Genomic DNA, 23,378 nt, shown 5'->3' on the forward strand with positions numbered 1-23,378 from the left:
GCCTGGCTGTGGAGCACTGATTTGATAGTTTAGTGGAAGCTTTTGGGAGCCAGTGCCACTCACTAGTTGTTGCAGTTCAGGTTTTCAGGTTTTTCTGCATTTCTCAAATCTGCCTCTTTTATTTTTCATTTCTCGTGCCAAAGTTGCTGATTCTTCACATGGGCCACAGAGACCGCAGACATTAGACAATATGAGAAATATGAGACTCTGCCGAGTACAGTATGATAGAACTTTATGTTTTGAACATGTCTAATTTCTGATGAATATGTATCTTACCAGGTAGACTTGTTTTCTTAATGTCTTGTTCACTCATTTCTTCATGCTGAAATTTATATAGAAATCCAGATTTTTGTTGTTATTTTAGATTTTAAATCTACCTCTTAGTCCAAATCCTTTTGATGCCATTGGACATTTTTTAACTTACCTAGTATTCACTGAGGACAAATTTCTGTCTCATCAATTGAAATAACTGTTACAAGATTTTTATTTCTGTGAAGAGTCTTGAAATAATAGCAGATCCCTCATGGGTGAATAACTGTTCTAAAAAATGTAACAATATGAAATTACTGTTTTTTCTTTCATCATATACAGTGAAGACTGGCAAATGTCAGGATCAGGGTCAATGTCGGGAACAGGTTCAGATTCTGAATCAGAGGAAGACAGAGAGAAAAGCAGCTGTGAGGAGAGTGAATCTGACTATGAGCCGAAAAACAAGGTCAAAAGCCGTAAACCTCCAACCAGGTAAGAGGTTGGGCATTTGAATGCTCTATTCTAAATTATTTCTTAAAACCAACTGAGTATTTATGACTACTATGCATTCGACTGAAAATGGAAGTACTTACTGACAAAAAAAAGGGGTTTTTTTTAATGTACATAGTATGATAATATATTAATGCTTTCTAGTGACTACTTTTTCCTGTCTGCTTTAAATGAAAGGAGAGTAATTGAACATGCATTAAATACTTGTATTCAGAAAAAAATGCAGAAAATTAATTGTTGCCTCCATTGAAACATCATTTTTGTGTCATACATTATTGTCTTGAAGAATTAAGCCAAAAAGCGGGAAGAAGAATGCAGGACCAAAAAAGAGGCAACTTGATTCTTCAGAGGATGATGATGAGGAGGATGATGATGATTATGATAAGAGGGGATCTCGTCGTCAGGCGACAGTCAACATTAGTTACAAGGAAGCTGAAGAAACCAAGACAGATTCTGATGATTTGCTAGAAGTTTGTGGAGAAGATGTTCCACAACCTGAAGAAGATGAATTTGAAACTATAGAGAAATTTATGGATAGTCGAGTTGGCCGTAAAGGAGGTATATTTTTTCAGTGTTTTTAAAATCCTTGTTAAGATCACGGTGCAACTTCAATGCGTATTCTCGTCTATAGGGTTAAAAAGCAATAATTTTAAAGTTACTGTCATGGTTTAGGCCTGGCGCAAAGCCAGTGCCCCCATGAGAATACCCTCTCCCTGGTGTCTCCTGTGAGATGTGACCAGGAATAAGCAAAGTTGGCCCCAGCTTAGAAATAAAGAAAACTTTATTAACTCAACTACAAGAAAAGAAGGAAAAAAACTATAAGGGAAAAATTGAAAACCTTACAAAAAGCACTTTCCTCCTCCCCCCCACCAAATTCTGCAGTCCAATACATTCCCCCAAATCACCAACTCTCAGTCCGGCACCACCCTTTAGAATACTCAATCTTCAGTTCATGAAGAGGAGAGGAGTCCTTCTTGCACCATAAGCTTCCCCTGGAAACACGCTGAAACCTCGTGTGCTTCCATGTCACCCAGCACCGCCCGGAAAGTCCTTTTGCCATCGTGACATCTTCTTTCCATGCCCAGTGCTCTCACCACTGTGCATGGACCAGAGCTGCTTCTAGGGTTGTCTTTCAAGGATGCCTTGTCTCACTCCAAAAAGGCACAATCTCTCTTTCGGGACATCTGTCCCCCCCCAGTTTTTCACCCCCTGGGGCTGAGAGCTCCCAACACTGAACCCTCCCGGTTCTGAGGCACTGCTTCTCCCTAAATGCAGTCTCTGTGTCACAGGAAAAAAGAAATGGTTCTATGGCCACACAAGAAAAGTCTAGCCAAAAGGCCACTCCGTCATCTCTCCCCCACTCAAAAGTCTTCTGCACTTCCCTCGTGGCCCATTCCCTCTTACCTCTTATCTCTCTTCTCATTCAGCACCAGGAGGATCAGCATTTTGCAAGGTCTCAATCGTGCAAGTAAAGGGTTAAAAATTTCAATCTCTGCCTGCCCCAGAGCTCTGGAACTCCCACGCTGCCCTCGACTCCCACACTGCCCTCGAACTCCCCCCCCTTCTCCTGGGCCAGCACCGCCATCGAATTCAGACGCCGGCTCTCTCTCTCTCTTCCATGGGGGGCTGCCTGATGTCTCTTGGTGCTCTTCCACCCTTCCATCCTTGGGCTGGGCCTACCTCATGGCCGCGAGGCTTCCCCCCCCCCTCCCCCCCCAGCCGGCAGCTGGGACGGGGGGGAGATCCAAAGCCTCTCCCGACAGAAGTCCCAAGAGACTCCTGGGGCGGGCAGCTCTGGTTTTTAACCCCTGTCTTTTTCTCAGAGGCGGTCCTACAATCTGAGCATCCATTGGCCTGATGGTAGTGACCACAGCATCCCAGAAATCCCATTTCCGGTCCAACCACCACAGTTACATAGAAGTCATACTGTTGTACCTTTTATATTCGTAAGAATGTTTCTGTTCCTTTTTAAGTATTGTAGAATACAGAAAAATTGCATACCTGAGTAGAGTGTAAAAATCAGGTGGAAGATAACTCTCTATTGCATGAATGCACACCATATTGTTGTTATGCTGTTTGTACAGTTCATTGGTCTTGATCAGTGCAAATTATGTATGTGCAGAAAGTAGACTACATGGGAGAGCTGACTAATAGTCTGAACATTGAAAGACAGTGTTGGTAAGGCTGAACCACTGAAATAATAATTTCAGGTGCTGCAGTACAAATACAGAACAATGTGTGGAATGGCTACAGAAAATGCATCTAAAATTGCAATGGTATCTAGAATTCTGCTTTGTATTTGAGTCTGCAAGTTAAAATCATAGACTCACAGAATGGTTTTGGTTGGAAGGGACCTTAAAGATCAGCTAATTCCAACTCCTCTGCCATTGGCAGGTATACATTTCACTACACCAGATTGGTCAAAGACTCATGCAACTGGTCCTGAACACTTACTTCCTGGGTTACAGCTTCTCTGGGTGTAGCCAGGCAACCAGTTATGGTGCCTCACCCCTTCTTTGCAAAGAATTCTTCCTGATACCTTATATAAGTCTCCCTCAGTTTAAAGTCATTACCTCTTGTCTTGCTACTATGTGCCCTTGTCTGAAGTCCCTCTCCAGCCTTCTTGTAGCCTCCTTTAGGTACTAGAAGGTGCTGCAAGGTCTCCCCAGAGGCTTCTCTTCTCCTGGCATAGCAACCTCAACTGTCAGCCTGTTTTCATACCAAAGCTGTTCCAGCCCACTTTACTGTGTTGTTGGCCTCCTCTGGATCTACTCCAGAAAGCCCACATCCTTGTTACAGTGGGGACCCCAGAGCCTAGGGTCTTCCTTTTTCCTCTTTTTCGAAAATGAAGTTTATATTTCTCCTTTTCTAGTTAGTATTAACTTCCCTGGACCACCATGACCTCAAAGATTATGGTTGTGGCTTAGCTATTTCATCTGTCAGTTCCCTCGGGACCTGTAGATGCATCTTACCTGGTCCCACGGACTTGAAACTTTCAGTTTCCTTAATTGGTCTCAAACCTGATATTTTCCTGGAGTGGGTGATTCCTCCTTCTCCCATTCCCTCCCTGCCTTTGCTTTCTCTGGTGTGGCTTAGTCACTTGGCAGTGAAGACTGAGGCAAAGCAGTTATCATGTATCTCAGCCTGCTCCTTGTTCCAAGTAACCAGTTCTCCCATACTACTCTTAGATATCTAAACAAACACATGAAAAAACCCCACCCAAATGCTAAGCCTCTTGCACTGCAGGGCTACCTTTCTCCATTAGTTATACGCACTGTCTTAAATGATTGACCCTTGTCACAACTAGTACTCTTCTCTCAAATTCTCTCTCCCATATCCTGCTCCAGTGTATGGTGTTACTACTGTAGTCAAAGCCTTAGGAACAAAGCTTCTTTCATTCTTCCTGCACAGATGATGTTGCTGTTTTTTTGGCATTGCCTCTCTGGGCAGAGTTTATCTGCCCCAGCAGCTTGCTGGTCTCATTTCCTTATAAACACCACTGAGATTAGCTAACTTGGTTAGAGCTGGATGGTAATAATGCCAGGGTTATCCCTGTACAAGTTGAAGAGTTGGACTCCATGATCCTTGTGGGTCCCTCCCATCTCAGAATATTCTGTGATTCTGTACCCTGTCCTCACGAAAATGAGCTGTTACCTGCTGCTAGTGTGCTGCAGCTACAATACAGTCTGTGCTTAATCTGTACTTTATAATTTTTACCTCGTAAAATAACAGAGTCAGGACAAGCAACAAACTTGTTTAGGAATAAGGAGATTTATAGTGTCCCTGTTAGTAGGTTTTTCATGTCTTGAGGCTGATCAGATATAACATCAGATGTCTTTTTTATGCTCGGAGATAAGACTAGAGTAACAGAAGATAACAAGCATTGTAAGTGTGGAGCATTCCCTAGTGACTACTTTAAAAACCAGGAATGTAAATAAAATTTTCATGAGTAAAGATAAGATATTGCAGGGTAGGTGTAGAAATTTTGGTTGCTCTTTTATTCTCTTGACTACTTGTGCATGTCTTAGTATATCTACATCATAATCTTTCAAATAATAGTAATGACATGAGTGCAGTAGGCACTGGTCAAGTATATGCTCATCTAAAATTACCACCAACTACTTTGCTACATTTTTAACTGGTTAACTTACAACAACACACGCTTACTCAAGGCACATGGTGTGGTTTCTTTCTCAGCCACAGGTGCTGCAACCACAATATATGCAGTTGAGGCCGATGGTGATCCAAATGCTGGGTTTGAAAAATCAAAGGAGCCGGCAGAAGTACAGTATCTCATTAAATGGAAAGGTTGGTCACACATCCACAACACTTGGGAAACTGAGGAAACACTGAAGCAACAAAATGTTAAAGGAATGAAGAAACTGGACAATTACAAGAAAAAGGATCAGGAAACAAAACGATGGTGAATGTATTTTTTTAATTATACTTATTTTGAAACACTGTAGGTATTCTATTTTGTTTCTGAGACCTGTTACCTGGTTTTGAGAAGGTAACTGTTTTTTGTCTTTTTGGGAAGACAAAAACTTTGAAAGCCAAAGCCCCTTTAGCATGTTCCAGTAACATAATTCTCTGAATCTGGTGTGTGCGTGTGTGTGTGTGTGTGTGTATGTGTCTGTATGGTATAAATGGAATTTTAACAAGATGGGTAATATTTAAAAATTAGTAATAAATTGTAGCTTTTGGTAATTTTTCCATTATACTTTGATTGGAGTTCTTCAAGAATTGCTTCAAGGATCAATGCTTTCTTGGTGCATTAGCCATTTCAGGTGACTTTGCAGAATTCAGCTTTCTTTGCTGAAACCTGAGGTTGAAGCTTGAGAATAAAAACCATGAAGAAATACATACATTTTAAAGTCATCTCTTTGGTGTCCAGTTTTATTAGAATGTTTAATATAATCAGCGAATGCTGGTGGGATTTTTAGCCACTGATCATTAGATAGATTCTTACAGAGTGAGCCACCCTGTGTACTATTCCATGAAAATAACCTGTAAAGTGTACTGCTTATCTGGAGAAATAGCTACTACAGCTATCAGTTGTACTAGTCAAGCAACTAATGGAGAATACTAATTTTCAGCGATAAGTATTTTTAGTCATTAATGGTGAGGCACTTAGGCCAGACACAGCCATTTTGTAGTAGGGATTTTTAGGTTGTTCCTTCAAAAAACTTTCCAGGCAAGATTCATGGGATGCTTACATTCAGAGCTGTAGAGTTGCTGAATTTTCTTAGTTTTAGAAGTATATGGTGTAATAAGTGTTGTGAATTAATTCCTGCTCCAGGCTGAAAAATGCTTCTCCAGAAGATGTGGAATATTACAACTGCCAGCAGGAGCTTACAGATGATCTACATAAACAATACCAGATAGTGGAAAGAATAATTGGTATGTTACAAACTTGTGGACAGAAATCAATGTTAGGGATTCTGTATGTTCTCAGTGCTCTTGTTTTTATAGTTAAGAAATGTCAAATATTGATACCACAAAATTTTAATCCAAAACAAAACTTCGGGTGAAGAGAAAAGCTGTCAGGCTGTCTGTATGGGTCTAGCTTCTGTTGTATTATTATGTAAAATGAATGTTTTCCTACAGTACAGAAGTAAAATGCTGATCAGAATTCTGATGCATTTTTGCAGCTCATTCAAATCAGAAATCAGCTGCTGGTTATCCAGACTACTATTGTAAGTGGCAGGGTCTACCTTATTCTGAATGTAGCTGGGAAGATGGAGCTCTCATTGCCAAAAAGTTTCAGGCACGCATTGATGAGTACTTCAGCAGAAATCAATCCAAGACCACTCCCTTTAAAGATTGCAAGGTGAGTAGGTAATTTGAAATAGATTTATAATCAGCTGTACTGGGTCTGACTAGGATAGGGCTAATTTTCTTCATAGCAGGCTCTGCAGTCTGTGGTTTATTTTTGTGACCTAAATGGTTTTGGTAACACATATTGGCTGTTACTGAACAGTGCTTGCGCAGTGCCTTCTCTGTATCCTGTGTACACGTTCCCCACTATGAGTAGGTTAGGAGGGAGCACACCAGTAGCAGCTGAACCACCAGCTGACCAAAGAGGTGCTTGTTGCCGTTTAATGTCTTACTCAACAATAAATTAGTGGGCTGAGTAGGGGCTGCCTGTTGCCTGGAAATTTCTTGGGCATCAGTCTGCTGGTGAATTGATGTGTGACTCATTCTGTCCCTTGTGGGATTTTTTTTTCTATATGTTTTTTGTTTTGATTGGTTGGGTGTTTTTCCTTCACCCAGTAGACTCCTTATTTTGACCCAAATTTTTTTCCCACTTTTTACCTTTTCATTTCTCTCTCTTGTCCCTCTAGGGTGGTAAGTGAGTAAGCAGTTGGGTAGCAGCTTGGCTCCTGGCCAAATTCAAGCTACCACATCACTTGCAATAGTAAAAATGAGATTTTTTTTTTTTTTTTAATCTACATATCAAATACACATTGTGAGTTTTTTTGGAAGTTTTTTCAGAATACCAGTAATGATGTATAGTAGGATGTCTGGACAGTAGCACTACTGAGAATAGGTTTTGTAGATGCCGGTCCTCTGCATTTTTACTAGCATTCAGAAATGGATTTGTTTGGTATTGCAGTTTGTTTTAAAAGGAAACTTTGAGTGAGTTAATGTCATTCATGTTGTGACATTTAGGTTGGCAATCAAACTAGTTTCAATTTGCCAATTACTTGGTGTTTTTTTATGGCCTGGCTTACACTGATAGATAAAAACTGGAGTTGATGAGTTAGTAAATACTTCCTGTTACTTTTTCTATAGGAAGATCTTTTGGTAATTTCAGTTGCAGTTCAATCATTGACCGATGATCAATTTGCTTTTCACAGGTTCTAAAACAAAGGCCACGATTCGTTGCACTAAAAAAACAACCATCTTATATTGGAGGACACGAAAGTTTAGAGTTAAGAGATTATCAGTTAAATGGGTTGAATTGGCTTGCTCACTCATGGTGCAAGTAAGGACTCTCAATTTTGTTTGTGAATTGCAAGCATTTGTAACATATTGAAATGTTTTTTTCTGTTGGGTGGGTTTTTTTTAAAGTTGGAAACTTTCATACTGTAAGCTCAAAACAGAGATCTGAAGGGACTGGTTTTGCTCTAAGTAGTACGAAAATTATAATTTTATTTCTGTTCTCAACAAAAAGCAGCTAAGATGTGTCATTACTTTGCTTTTAGTTTCAATGGAATAAGTAATATTTTTAAATCAACCAACAGACCTAAACCAGTAATATTAGCAAAGCCGAACAACCATTTATAGAATGTCAATATTACTGATAAAATTTAAAAATTAGACTCAGGAGAACTACTTAAAACCTTTTTGTTAATTCAGGGGGGTAGGAGCGGTTGGAGATCTTGCGATGGAAAAACAATGTAAATAAATGTCTTCAAAATGTGTAGTAGTAAAATCTTGAAAACTGTTATGATTGGATTTTATATTCAAAAGATAATGATTTCTTTTAATCCAAACCTTCCCAATCTCCACACACCCCCTAAATAGTTTTGTTTCCTTTTTTTTCTTCTTTTTTTTTAGAGGGAATAGCTGTATTCTTGCAGATGAAATGGGTCTAGGTAAAACAATACAAACAATTTCTTTTCTGAACTACCTGTTTCACGAACATCAATTGTATGGGCCTTTCTTGTTGGTTGTGCCACTTTCTACCTTGACGTCTTGGCAAAGAGAGATTCAAACCTGGGCTCCTCAGATGAATGCTGTAGTTTACTTAGGAGATATAACTAGTAGAAATATGGTGAGTATTTCTCCTTGTCATTGAAAAGTCTTGTTCAAAAACAAGACATACTTAATATTTTTATCATCTGCATATCTCAGATTTTTTGGTTGGGACTGAGGAAATATTTGCTGAAGCCCTATGTCTTTAAAATGTGAATTGAAGACTTGGATTTTGATCTCATGTAAATGTGTATGAGAAGTTTCCTTTCTACTTAATAGTGGACAGAATTAAGAATTTTGCATTTGAAAACCAGTTATCTTCTCTCATGTGATTGTTTAGGTGGATATAGTGAAAATAAGTATATCAGAAAGCCAGTCATGATCTTACTTTCCTGAAAGGTTGTTGGTTTGTTAATGTTATTAATCTTACCTGTTAAAGTAAAGAGTCCTTGTCTGTTATAAAATGTGTATGTGTGTGTGTGTGTGTGTATAGTGTGCATATGCGTGTGTACATATTTATGTATAAAATATATATGTTCATATATATATTTATATGTTATATACATATTAATATTATATATATGTGTGTCGTCCTTCTGTTCCATTATCATATTGTTTTATGCTAGTAAATATCTACATTGTTGCAGTATTTCAGTTGATTCCAGTGAGCAAGACCTTTTTTCTGCAGCTTATAGTTTACTTGTTTCTTTTTGTAGATAAGAACTCATGAATGGATGCATCCACAGACCAAACGATTGAAATTTAACATACTCTTAACAACATATGAAATTTTGCTAAAGGATAAGGTAATTGCCCTTCTTTGGGGAGGCAAAAATAATTCCCCAGTATAGAATAATTCTGTTTAGACTTGCACATATTTGATTTATGTCCCATTAAATTCATGGAGAGTCTGATAGTTGTGCTACAACAGTGTGTAGTTTGGGGTTTTTGTTTTTGTTTCTTGGGAGTCTTTTCTTATTTTAAGCACTTCTGGATTTTACATACATGTGGTCAGGCTTTCAGCCTTTTCCCATTTTATGAGGTGGGTAACACTTAATTTTCTTCCGTTTGCTCGAGAGTCTCATTGCTGTAATGATCTCCTCTCAGCTTCTTGCTCTGCTTCTTTGCAGACCACCATCAAGGAACTGAAGCAGAACCTAACAGAACCTTAATCCCAAATTTGATGCAAAACTAGGAAATCCCAAATTATTTTTCTGTGATATTCTTGCATATGTGTGTGCACATGTATTAATACTGTCTCTGAAGTGATAGCACACAGAGTTATTGTTAATACCTCTAACAGTATGTGGAAATTGATACAGTTATTAAAGAAGCACTTGACTTTGTTTACTTCATTGTTTGTATGGGAAGAAATCTATAATGATTTTTTTTTCCTGCCATGTAAAAAAATGCGGGTCAGAGTTCTGGGCATTTTTTAAAATAAGAAATTTAATTTATGTTTTCTTAGGATGACTACACAGCTTTTCATTGAACCTGAAAATGTAAAAGCCATAATTATTACTAAAAACATATAGCTGTTATTTTATTGAAATAAACCAAGAAGTGATCAGGTTGAGCTTGTTTATATTATGTGGAAAATAATGTAATTTGTTGATTTCAATAATGTTTTCCCCCATCTCCATTTCCTTTTCAAGTCATTCCTTGGTGGTCTGAATTGGGCATTCATAGGAGTTGACGAAGCTCATCGTTTAAAAAATGATGACTCTCTTCTGTACAAAACTTTAATAGACTTTAAGTCTAACCATCGTCTTCTTATTACTGGAACACCTCTGCAAAACTCTCTCAAAGAGCTTTGGTCTTTACTCCACTTCATCATGCCAGAAAAGTAAGAAAGATTTTTCTTTTGAAGTTTTTTATTGTGAAGTAGTGTAGTGATGTGAGAATCTTAGAAATAGAGAATTGTACTGAAAGATAGCTTAAATATTCTACAGAAAGTATCTTTTGATGCTGCTTTAGGTAAGTAATGCTGGTAGCAGATGTTACCTTTTCCCATTTTAGCAGTGTGCAAAAATGATGGATTGATGTATGGATCAGAACCTGGGAAAAGGCTTCATCTTCACCTAAAAGAAAAACCATATAGATTTGCTCTGGGAGAAGAAGAATGAAATTTTTCATATGTTAATACTATTGATGAAAACAAATTCATGTCAAGATGCCACATGTACTGTAATTCAATCAGATAGCTGGTTTTCCCATGTGTTTTGAATACAGTAAACTTATAGCATTGACCTGACTGTGTACTGACTTCTTTAAACCTAAGGTAAACTAGAGGTCGTGTGTGAAAGTGCGTGTTCCTGTTAGACGTCTTGTAAATCCCAAGCACTATAGCTCTGTTTAAGTTGAGCTATGGATTATACAGAACTGTACAAGCAAAGCCACTGAGGTTGGGTAGCCATTATTCATTTGTTCGATCGTAAACTCCATTCTCCAAGTCTATTAGTACTGACAATAGCTACACATTAGCTAGACCATACAATCTGCAAGACATATTTTAAGTCTATTCTTATTCTCTTGCACACCCTCTGGACATGGAGCTGGTTTTTTATGCTGTCTTGATAAAATATAATAATGGACTTTTCTGCAACCATCTAGACAAGTGTCCTTGCAGAGAAGCATTGCATTTCCATTGTGGAATCAGAGGTTTTCATTCTGTAGACATTTTTTGAAAATTCCATTCTATTATTTATAGGCACAGTATCTGGGATTTCTTGGGAGATGAAAATTCAAAAATGGGATGAAACAGAAGGGAGTGGGGAAGAAATCTGAATGTATAAGTGTTTTTGTGGTATATGGTCTGTGTCTGTGTTACCTTTATTCCTGAATTTTGCTTCATCAGGGTGTTTTTTATCTTGAAGGTTTTCTTCATGGGAAGATTTTGAAGAGGAGCATGGCAAAGGGAGAGAATGTGGTTATGCAAGTCTTCACAAAGAACTTGAACCATTTCTGCTGAGAAGAGTTAAAAAAGATGTAGAAAAGTCCTTACCTGCTAAAGTTGAGCAAATTCTGAGGATGGAAATGAGTGCATTGCAGAAGCAATACTACAAGTAGGTACCCCCTCTTTGTGTATTCTGCTGTTTCAGTGATTATGTCTATGTACAATTTACTGAATTACAGTGATTTGTATACTGTATGGAAGTTGGGGCTTTGGTAGAGTTTCACCAAATAAAATCCTGTGAAGCAACAGCTCAGGAATTGCATTGGTCTAATGTCTATTTATGTAGTTTCTTTTATTCAGCATATTAATATACTCTTTTGGGAGATGTTTTTAATCTTTAGCTTGTTCATATTTTGACAGCTACATCTGTTTTACTTCCACATACGGTTAGAAGTTACTAATATTGTACATTTTATTTCATAGGTGGATTTTAACCAGAAATTATAAAGCCCTTAGCAAAGGTTCAAAAGGCAGTACCTCAGGCTTTTTGAACATCATGATGGAACTCAAGAAGTGTTGCAACCATTGCTACCTCATTAAACCACCAGATGATAATGAATTCTATAATAAACAGGAGGCCTTACAGGTAGTGTCACTTTTTAATTAAAAGAAGAAAAAGAGAGATTTTACATCTGTAGTTTTCACAGAATTATATAGTTTCTTGGCAGCTCATTACTTCTTATTGAAGTATATTAAGGAAAAGCAGGTTTTCCATTAAATGTGCATCCTGTGTTTTTACATTGGAGTATTTTTTTATTCTTAATTGAAATTGAATAATTGAAAGAGAATTGAGTAAATAAATATGCCCAGATTTAATTACATACTATTGAATGGATATTTTAAATTGTAAAATTCTTCAGGAATGTAATAAATTTTATTTTTTCTGCCCACAGTAATAGAAAGAAAGGCAAACCTCAGATGGATGTCAAACATACCCCAGTGTGTATTAGTGTTGAGATTAATTTATTTTGCAATGTGTGTTTCTTGGTTTTTGTAGCATTTAATACGTAGCAGTGGGAAGCTAATCCTTCTTGACAAGCTACTGATTCGTCTGCGAGAACGTGGCAACAGAGTCCTGATTTTTTCACAGATGGTAAGGATGCTGGACATCCTGGCAGAATATCTGAAATATCGTCAGTTTCCATTTCAGGTAAGAAACTTGCTAATAGTAGCAGCTAAGAAGCTTTGATCTTGAATATTAATTTTTTTTTCTTTACTGTGAGGGTGTCAAAGCACTGGAACAGGTTTTCCAGAGGTTATGAAATTTCTATTTCTTGTTGAGGTACAAAAGCTACTTGGACATGACCTTGGGCTGCATGCTTTAGCTGTCCCGGCCCCAGTAGGGGATTTAGACAAGATGACTCTCAGCAGTCCCCTTGAGCTTTGTTTGTGATTATGTAGCCTTTACCCCTTTGATTAAAAAAAAAAGGATGAAAATGTCTTCTTTTTCCAGGAGGAGACTGGCTCTATGATGAATGTTATTTCGAAGTGAAACAGATGAATTAAAAATTATGTGAGCTGTTTAATTACTTTTTTCCCCTTCGTGTAATAAGCAGCTGGCAGTTGAAATTGTTCTGATGTTGAGTACAATATAAAATTACTTTTTAACTGTAGTTCTCAATCTCTCTAGAGACTTGATGGATCAATAAAAGGGGAATTGAGGAAACAAGCACTGGATCATTTTAATGCAGAAGGATCAGAGGTAAAGGTTTTTTTCCCTGGGGAGTCTGTCTTAATTTTTCCCAAGTACCAAAAGACATTGCACAAAAAAGAAGAGAAGAAAAAAGTCAGGAATATATCAATAAGGTTGGAAATTCATTGCTACTGCCTAGAGTATAAGGTTTATGTAATATTTTTTTAAGATGTTAAGTAGATAACACATAAATTAGGAAAGTGGTAGCTGATTGCTCTATAAATGCTGCAAAATTTTAACTCCAGCTTTGTTCCTCTGTAGAAATTAGTAATATTTACAAAAGTACTGAACTTTAGCAGTTAGTATTCGAAAGTCCTTTGGCAATGGGTAGAACTAACTTCATATATCCTTGCACAAACAATCATATTTTACTTGTTTCAAATACGATTCCCGTTGTCTTCATTTGTTGACACCTGTTACATGCCATGGAAGAAATAGTAAAGTACTGATTTCTGGCAATTCTTTGTGAGTAACTTGTGAGTACGTAGGCATCTGTCACAAGTCTTTCGATTCTGAACTGGAATATTTGTACCTTATTTAGCACTCCTATTAGGCATGTCATTCCATACTGTTGGATTGGTTTAAATCTTTTGTCCTACACTCTCAGATTTGAGGGAGGGGAGGTTGGTTGGTCATTGATTTTGGTTTAGTTCAATTTGTATATGAAGACAGCATTTCCTACTTGCTGCTGAGCTTGTTTCTGCTTTGTATAGGGAGAAGGACCAAATTCCATGTTAAATACAAAAGCTAACTCTCTTTCAAATTTCTTTCATAGACATTGTTGACATTTTCTGAAATCTTAGCAGTAACACTGTATATTTTTTGAGATGAAGAAGACTTTATGCATTTCTAAAATTTATGCAAACTCTGCATTTGTGCAGCAAGAAGAAGAATGCTCTCAGTTTTATTTTTAATTTCCTAAAATTTCATAATATTTTTGGGTGGATTTTGTAGAGTGTTAGTGTTACTGAGCTACAGGCTACCTGAAAATCTTTAACACAATTTTCAGGACTCTTTCCTTATTGTAATGGTTGCTGTTTCCTGTAACTGTACTGAAAATTTGGTTTGGTTGGAGTTTTATAACCTGCTTTACTTTAGCTTGGATTTCATATCTTGTTTTTTGCATGTCTCAATATCTTTCTACAGGATCATCCTTCTCAATAAGTTTATATTGCCTACAGGGTTTTTTCTCCTTGCTGCTTACCATTTTCATATTGTTCGTGAATATGCTGAACAGCATTGAACTTGAAAGAAGGTTTTTGCTTCTGTCTCTTAATCAGTTATGTGTAGGCTCAAGTGCTTTCCCTGCTCTGATATGACTGTTTAGTCTTCCAGGGCTTGGGGCAGGGAGGGTGGGAGAGGGTTTTTGTAGTGCTAAAGGCTTTGACAGTAAGATTTGGTAACTTTTTGGCCAGTCTGGTTTTGTTGGGATGTCTTGCTCAGTGATTGTCATCTAGGACACTGCTTCCTTTAAACTGACTTGAGAAGTCAGTAACTTTATGAAAGAAATTGGTAATCAGCGTTTGCTTTATATTTAAAGATGCTTTAAGCATAGAACAATTATGGATTTGGTAGCACCACTTTACTGCATAAAGTATATACTCCTTTAGGAATATTACTAGTATTGTATATAAAACTATTTCCTACCTTATGATTTCAGGACTTCTGCTTTTTACTGTCTACCAGAGCTGGAGGATTAGGTATCAACTTGGCATCTGCTGATACAGTGGTTATATTTGATTCTGACTGGAATCCACAGAACGATCTGCAAGCACAGGCTAGAGCGCATAGAATTGGACAGAAGAAACAGGTAAACACACTCAGTTTAAGCTCCAGACCTGAAAGACAGTTCTGTACATTAGCTGTCCACTCTCTGTCTGCACCATTCAGTCCTCATGTATTTTTGAGAATAACTAATACTTTCTGCATATCTCCAGAAATGTTAGTAATGCTAATTTCTTTTTTCCTAAGTCGCCATACAGGAAGAAATAATATGGCAGCTGTGGTATTTGGGTGGGAGAGGGAGAAGAGTTGTCAAGTTGTCTGTCTTATGTTCATTGGTATGATGTCATTTTACAAAATAACTGCTACATCAGGCACATCCCCAATGCTTAAATATTCTAGTTCTCAAGATGATTCTTTCCTTCTTACTGAAGACATACAGTAACAGTTAGAAATATGACATTATTGCCTCTGGCAAAGCCTTTGCTTTGAAGTTTGGAAAGAAAGGTCTACGATGACTTAATATAAAACATTTCTGTAAAGACTGTGGTAATGTGATTAAATTAGTATTTCATATTTGAAACCCATTAAAAAGTTCAGAAATCACGTAATGAAGACTGAGATTTCTGCTTTTAAATTTTTTTATTTTTTAAATACACATAGGTTAATATTTATCGACTAGTCACAAAAGGATCAGTAGAAGAAGATATTCTTGAACGAGCCAAGAAAAAAATGGTGTTAGATCATTTAGTAATTCAGAGAATGGACACTACAGGGAAAACTGTGTTACATACAGGCTCTACTCCTTCAAGGTACCTTTATGTTTGTTTCTCTACCAGCTTACCTTAAGAATATTTCAGTTGTAAATGAAAGGCAAAACAGAAGATGCGAGGTCTTTGTAGATTTTTATTTGCATAATAAATGCGTATTGCAAATATATGAAAAGTTTATATTTAACAATAAGAAGAATGCTTAATTGACTCATGATTATAGAAAACTGCAAGTTTATAAGTTAAAATGTTTTTCCTAAAACATCATTTATTTCAGCTCAACACCTTTTAATAAGGAGGAGTTGTCAGCAATTTTAAAGTTTGGTGCTGAGGAACTTTTTAAAGAACCTGAAGGGGAAGAACAGGAGCCTCAAGTAAGTGGTGCTTCTGGACTAGGTAGACAGATCAGCCCAAAATATGTATGAATTATGTAATTGTAAAGAGAAACTTCTTTTTTTTACCCTCAGGAAATGGATATAGATGAAATATTGAAGAGGGCTGAAACTCGGGAAAATGAGCCAGGTCCATTAACTGTAGGAGATGAGTTGCTTTCGCAGTTCAAGGTAGGCTCTGTTCCCTCTTTCCTGCCATAATTATACTTTCCCTTTTAAACAGTATTATTTCTCTTCTATGTATCTAACTCTTGATTCTTCAGAAATAGATGCCTCAATAAGTCAACTCTGTATCGCTTCCTAGTAAAATGGTTTTTTGCCTCTACATGATATCTTACTGTCATTATAAACAATAGGAATATATTATGTATTTTGTATTTATGAATGTGTTAATGCTTAGAATTTAAGCTAGTGTTTTATTTACTGTCTTTGTTATTAAGCAGCTACAGTATCAATAAATGCAATGTGTTCTTTGTGTTTCTTAACTGATAATTTCTCCAAGTTGCTTTTAGCCCCAAAGTAAAGTTGGAATATCATGTATTTTTAAGTGTTATGAGTTAAACATATTATGTGTGCAAGAAAAAAAAATGCAGAGCATGATATGTTGATATGTAGTTCAGGAGATTATTAAATAGCTCACCTGCTAATCACTCATATAAAATATAAAAATATAAATAAACCATATTTTTATATCAGCATTGTATTAATGTTTGATTAATTTTATATTATTATAGTTTCACATTAAATCAGACATTTAAATGTTGTTAGCCCTATGTTGAATGAAGTTAAACCACAATCATACAGGTGTGAGTGGTGTGATTCTCCTTGTGTCTCTTCTTAGCCCATGCTGAAAGGAATCTATCTTTCCTAAATTATTAAAAGTACTCTCATTAGAGTCTGTTTCATGAAACATTTTGAATTCATAAATTTAATATATATCTTATAAAACAATAGTATATATAGAGATAAAATATGTGTTATGTGTATAAATTCATAAAATATGGGCTCTGTAACCTTGTTTTCCTTAAATAGTAGTTGATCAGGTTTTTTTAAATTGTGTCATGTATTGACTTGATGAGAATGTATATATTTTGATGTTACAAGGTGGCCAACTTCTCCAATATGGATGAAGATGATATTGAGTTGGAGCCAGAAAGAAATTCAAGAAATTGGGAAGAAATCATTCCGGAGGTCCAGAGGCGAAGAATAGAAGAGGAGGAAAGACAAAAAGAACTTGAAGAAATATACATGCTTCCAAGAATGAGAAACTGTGCAAAACAGGTATCTCTTGGCTTTGACTGAATTATAGTTCTGTGTTGCTTTTGGTGTAGTTTGTTGCTTTTGGGGTTAGGGGTTTTTTTTCTTTTTCTGAACACTTTTTTTTTTGACAGAGCAGGTAAAATTTGCTTATATTTGTTACTTACATAGCTTGCTCTGGAATTCCAGATTAGCTTCAATGGCAGTGAAGGGAGACGCAATAGGAGTAGAAGATACTCTGGATCTGATAGTGACTCCATCTCAGAAAGAAAAAGGCCAAAAAAACGTGGAAGACCACGAACTATTCCTCGAGAAAATATTAAAGGATTTAGTGATGCAGAGATAAGGCGGTAAGATATGGGAGTACATGCATATTTAAAGGAACAAGAAATTACGATTATTTTTATTAATAATAATATTATTATCAGTCTGGAAACTACAGCTGGTAATCTGGTTTTCCTGAAGTTGTTTGACATCTTTTTATTCTAGACATTTATTGTTTTTACCTTGTGGTGCTGACATAGTGAACTGTTATAGCAAGAATCTGAACCCATTTTAATGAGGTGTAAAATTAGGTTTTAAAAATATGTATGATTGGTTTAAATGTTTTAGTTCCTGCAGCCTGTGAAGACAGTCATTTCACTGAATAATTACTGACAGTGATTTACAAGGGGTGCTTTCCTTTAAAAATTAACAAGCAAAATAATCTGGTTTCCACCAATTTATCTAAAACTTGCAGTGTTCAAAGACTGTGTCACATCTCTTTGGTGACAAATGAAACAATTTGATTGGATTTTATTTTCATTTTAAACTTCTTGGCACTATAATTGAATTGTTACATCCTGCTTTTTTAAAACTAAGAAAATATAAAATCCTATTTGAAACTCGTATTATCATTGATCCCTTCTGTATATGCTAAATATTTGCTGAAGTATTGTTTTGGTAGGAGGAGGAGGAATTCTTTTTGTTAACATTTTTGGGTTTGTGAAATGCTACTTTGCTTCTGAAATTTTTCCCTAAATTGCTGTAAAGTCTTCAGAGTATTTGTTTTAGAGGAATAACTTCAAAGATCCTTTTTGGCTTTCTATCTCATCTAACAGTGAGGCAAATTGGTACTTTTTTTGAGGCTATTCTTGTGCATGAACAAGAAGTTGTTGAGGAAGTCTTCTTTCTTCTTCTTCTTTTTTTTTAATTTTTTAAAAATTATTTCTATTCAATTTCTTTTCTCCTCCAAATATCTCCAGTTTTTTTCCATTGCTTATATATTTGAACAGAGAGTATCTTTCATGTAATTTTCCTAAATCTTTCAGTTACCTGTTGGAATTATTGCTCTTTTTAATAACCATACATAACATGATGTCTGAAATCTTCATTTACTGTAAATCCACATTCCGTTTTGATTTTTAGATACGTACAGCTGCGGAATCCTCAGTCTTGTGAAATTAATAAAGAGATTTCTGAAATAAATTATATCTTCTATCATTTTATTTGTATCAGTTCTTAAACCCATAAAACTGATTTTATCTGAATATATGAAGCTGCTCTACTTTTTTTCTCTCTATTGCACATAGCATTATACTAAGATTAACAATTGTATCAATGCAACTTTAAAACAAATGTTATTTGTTAAGTGTATATTTAAATGGTAACATTATTTTCTGTTACTAGGTTTATCAAGAGTTACAAGAAATTTGGTGGCCCTCTTGAGAGGTAAAGTTGTTTGATTATTATTTGTGTGGCAGCTTGAAATCTATTTTTTTATAGATATTAGAATGTACCATGAAACTTTTGGCAGTAGGGGAAATACATAATCTTGAATATAGAGTGACTATAGTGTAGTATCTTCCTTTTCTTCATGTATGGTATGTGTGCAGACAGCCACACAACGGACTTTGCCATTTGGAGGAGCACTTCCTTTTTATGTATCTGCTGACTTGTTTACTCTTCATTGGTGATAATCATTCACTTTTCATGTTTGATAAGCCTGTTGAAAGCCTATCAGTTTATCCACTCTGTCAAAGTTAGTTTTGCATTTTACATATTGCCAATTGTCATTTTTGAGCTTCTTTCATTATTCCTATTTTAAGAAAAACTTCCCATCCTAAAAAATGTTAATCCTTACAAATATTTATAGTGCATATGATCATATGATACATATATGTGTGTATGATTTAATGATTCATTCTCTAAAGAAATGTGAAATAATTTAACACTAGGGTTACGGTTCTTTACAGTTCTTGTTTTATTGTTCTCATACCTCAGTAATGTAGAGGTTTTTTTCTTGGATCAAAATTGTACACCAAACAGAAACCACAGCTGACTACTAACTTCATATATCATATATTTTGTTTTCAAGTCTGAAGAAATCATTCACAACTGCCAAATTTTCAAACTTACAAAAATTAGTCTTTTTTTTTTATTACAGGTTAGATGCTGTAGCTAGAGATGCTGAGCTAGTTGATAAATCAGAGACAGACCTCAGACGTTTGGGAGAGCTTGTACATAATGGATGCATTAAAGCCTTAAAGGACAATTCATCTGGACAAGAAAGAGCAGGTACAATATTCAGGGGGCTTGAGAGTACAGTGAAAATTGACAAGAAAAATTAGTCACTCTTGCACTCTGATTATAACAGAAAACAGTTTTGTTGGGAAATACAAACAAAACTGTTAGGGTGCATACTGGATAATTTAAATAAACCCAGAGTTATAGTAAGGTGACTTTTTCCCCTTTCTGTGTGACTTACCACTGAAAAAGGAAATAGATTTTTGATTTGCTATGAAATTTAGATGTATTCCTGTTAAGTAGGGACTTTTCAATTCTGAGGCATTTAATTCAAGCATTTGATCAAGAAAAGGTGATGTGATATAATTGTTTTCTGTACATTTTCTGATGTTATTTGTAAAAGTAAATATTTTAATAGCATTGTCATTTATTTTAAGGAGGTAGACTTGGGAAGGTTAAAGGCCCAACATTCCGAATCTCAGGAGTGCAAGTAAATGCAAAGTTAGTCATCTCTCATGAAGAAGAGTTGGCACCATTGCACAAATCCATTCCTTCAGATCCAGAAGAAAGAAAAAGGTACTGATTTTTGCATATTTTTAAGGGAGTAGTAATGCAGAAAACTTCTCAAGTATTTTTTTTTTGCAACTTTGATTCAAACATTTTGTTAAAAGCATTGTCCCTCTATTCCTCTGTTTCCTTGAAGAACTGGCAGCAGTAACCTGCTCCACAGCTGTACTTTGTTTTTTCTTCCTTTGCCACAGAAGCCAGTAAGAGCCTTAATTTGTCAATTGTATTCACTATGAACTGTGTTCAATTACTAATAATAATTAGGACTAGAATTCAGGCTTGAGGAGGAGCTAAATGTGTCACCTCTGCTTGAGAGGAGTATCAAAGTGCAGCAGTAGTTGTTCCTACCCTCTATACTTGCCACCTTGTGTATTGCAGTTCCTAAGCTATCCACTTCGTTAGAACACTTGGATGTTAATTTTTGCTTTTATTCGTGGCTAACCGATCCTATCACAAAGCTCATGGCTACAGATAGATATCTGTTCTTCATATTTTAGTCTTAATAACACATTCCAGTGCTGATTTCAATAACTGTGATATAGAAATACTAAGAAAATATTATTATAAATATTTGGATTAATTTCTTAAATTTACCAGCATCTGAGCAGAGAAAATAAATCTAGTTACATTACCTTCAGTATGTTCTCTTTCCCCTCACTAAATTTCAGATGTAAAAATCATGTATTTTTCTTTCTAATACATTTCTTCTAGATATGTCATCCCATGCCACACTAAGGCGGCTCATTTTGATATAGACTGGGGTAAGGAAGATGACTCCAATTTGTTGATAGGCATCTATGAATATGGTTATGGCAGCTGGGAAATGATAAAAATGGATCCTGATCTCAGTTTGACACAGAAGGTATGTCGTCTACAATAGTTCATCAAGGACTGTTTGCTTAGGTATTGATGCTGCTAAGTAGTGTTACTGAAAGAACTTATTTTATGATAAATGAAATTGCAAAAATGTACGTCAGTTGTGCTTCATATGTAATTCATATCCTTCTCATAGTATAGTACTAAATTTTGGGGTCTTGAGTATTTATTTTGAAGCATGCCTTCTTGCAGTCAGTGTGTGTTTTCATATTCTCACGTGGTTGGTTCTGTGTAATTTGATTTTTTTCAGTCTTTTCTTTCTTTACTTCAGATGTTCTGGTTTTGTTTCTCCATCCCGGCTTAATCCCCAGGTTCTTCAGTTGAAGCTGTCTTCCACTCCCAATTGAGAGTAGCTATACTAGAATTAGTGCAGTAACTTCTTAGCAATAGTGAGCAGCAGATACTGAGGAAAAGCCTGGGGTGAAGTAAACTTTGTGACAGTGACAACAACCTATAGGTTTGGGATTTGAGAAGACAGGTTTGTGTCCAAATTTGCTTAGTCATGATTCCTACACCTGCTTTTCATTAATTTGTCTGGCTTTTGAAACCATGTATTTGTGTTCTTGGCACCTGCATTTAGAAGATGAATGAGTCAGACACTGGAGTTCTGTGACTGGCTGGTTTCTTAGATGAAACATCAGAGTGGAGATAGAAATATGAGGCTGGTTTCTTGAGCTGCTTTTAAACTCTGATGCAATTTCCAAAACTGCATTGGTCACTTGCATTGGTTTCATGGGAGAGAAATGAAAACTTACATGAAATTCTCCTTCACTTTAAACATTCTGATATATTTACTGAGTATAGCTGGAATGTGCTCTAGGCTACCACCTGAAGTTGATAATCTGTACTCACAGTTGTGATGCTACCATTTTCTCCTCAGATTTTGCCTGATGATCCAGATAAAAAACCCCAGGCAAAGCAGTTACAGACCCGTGCAGACTACCTCATTAAATTACTGAATAAAGACCTTGCGAGGAAGGAAGCACAAAGGCTTGCTGGAGCAGTAAGTAAAATGTGGCATTCATTAATAAGGTAAAACAATATGCTGATTGGCATGTCACCTGATCCTTTTAATTTTTCAGTTCGACACTTTTTATTTGTGTAGTATTACTCTATTCCTAATTTTAGAATGTAAGACAAACTCAGGATATTAATTGCAAGTTTCATATAGTATTAGTCGCTTATTATTTGTGTGTATTCTCTACTGTTGCACTAAGCTCTGTCTGCAGTCCTGAGTAAAGTGGTGGTCATTAGTGGCAATAAATAAAGTAAAAGGAACTCTCTCTTTGATGTAAAACCAAATCTTACTTTGCAAATATAGTGCTGGAATGCCTGTCAGTTGACATGATTAAAGAGATCAATTTACATTCAGGGCAATTCAAAGAGGAGGAAAACAAGAACTAAGAAGAATAAGGTGCTAAAGGCTGCAAAATTAAAAGAAGAAATAAAAAGTGATTCTTCACCACAACCGTCAGAAAAATCTGATGAAGATGATGATGAGAATAACAAGGTGAGTATCTTTCACACAGTAAAGATACTTACCATACATTCAGTTCTTCCTGTTAGTATCAATTTCTATTTCATCTTCTGCTTGGTTTAATAAAATTAAAACACCTGAATGTCATTCTTTTCCTGTGGCCACTACAGCTGATGTTGCATCATACAAGCACATGGAAGACTATCTATTTCAGTTTAATCATAAATAAATAAATAAATAAGGAATTATGAGTTTTCCAAATAGTTATTAAAATATTATAGTCTAAATAATAGTGACATCGCTCCGTTTCAACTTTTTTTTTTAAGCATTAGCCCTGTATTTGCAAGAATTGCAAATCACAGTTGTAAAACTACTGGATGTTGCTCATGTGTTACTACTGCTGGTAATGATTCTTAAGGTAAAGACTTTTTTATTGAGGCTGAGAAAAATGTCGCCAAGCTCCACTGGAATGCACAGCATAAAAAATTGTATTTCAAGGCTTGCATATGAAAGCTCATGTATACATCATGGCTCTCATTTTTCAGAAAAACTAACCTTGTTGGGTTTTTTTACTTATGATTATTAATCTTGGTATTGTGCTTTTGTTGTGTCTTTTTATTTTTGTTCTTCATCACATAGCAAAATCACTAGACATAAAAATTTGGATAGAATTTAGAATCATGTCACAGATGATTTGAAAGCA

The 23,378-nt window shown here is 36.0% G+C and overlaps 1 protein-coding gene across 3 annotated transcripts in view; it reads left to right on the forward strand.

Moving 5' to 3' along the window:
- Positions 1-23,378, forward strand: part of CHD1 (chromodomain helicase DNA binding protein 1) — a 54,869-nt gene that overhangs the window by 20,955 nt on the left and 10,536 nt on the right. For all 3 annotated transcript variants that reach the window (XM_026798136.2, XM_005495346.4, XM_014272954.3), the window contains exons 6-30: positions 592-741; positions 1,046-1,317; positions 4,957-5,182; positions 6,059-6,159; positions 6,411-6,589; positions 7,620-7,747; positions 8,323-8,539; positions 9,177-9,266; positions 10,116-10,306; positions 11,337-11,525; positions 11,840-12,002; positions 12,414-12,566; positions 13,047-13,118; positions 14,770-14,919; positions 15,495-15,643; positions 15,879-15,975; positions 16,069-16,164; positions 17,098-17,274; positions 17,440-17,600; positions 18,919-18,960; positions 19,676-19,806; positions 20,193-20,331; positions 21,034-21,184; positions 22,079-22,201; positions 22,571-22,708. In XM_026798136.2, coding sequence (XP_026653937.1) covers positions 592-741; positions 1,046-1,317; positions 4,957-5,182; positions 6,059-6,159; positions 6,411-6,589; positions 7,620-7,747; positions 8,323-8,539; positions 9,177-9,266; positions 10,116-10,306; positions 11,337-11,525; positions 11,840-12,002; positions 12,414-12,566; positions 13,047-13,118; positions 14,770-14,919; positions 15,495-15,643; positions 15,879-15,975; positions 16,069-16,164; positions 17,098-17,274; positions 17,440-17,600; positions 18,919-18,960; positions 19,676-19,806; positions 20,193-20,331; positions 21,034-21,184; positions 22,079-22,201; positions 22,571-22,708 — 3,685 coding nt within the window. The remainder of the gene's footprint in view (positions 1-591; positions 742-1,045; positions 1,318-4,956; positions 5,183-6,058; positions 6,160-6,410; positions 6,590-7,619; positions 7,748-8,322; positions 8,540-9,176; positions 9,267-10,115; positions 10,307-11,336; positions 11,526-11,839; positions 12,003-12,413; positions 12,567-13,046; positions 13,119-14,769; positions 14,920-15,494; positions 15,644-15,878; positions 15,976-16,068; positions 16,165-17,097; positions 17,275-17,439; positions 17,601-18,918; positions 18,961-19,675; positions 19,807-20,192; positions 20,332-21,033; positions 21,185-22,078; positions 22,202-22,570; positions 22,709-23,378) is intronic.

This window comes from Zonotrichia albicollis, chromosome Z, assembly GCF_047830755.1.
Source record: "Zonotrichia albicollis isolate bZonAlb1 chromosome Z, bZonAlb1.hap1, whole genome shotgun sequence".
NCBI classification, from domain to species: Eukaryota; Metazoa; Chordata; class Aves; order Passeriformes; family Passerellidae; genus Zonotrichia; species Zonotrichia albicollis.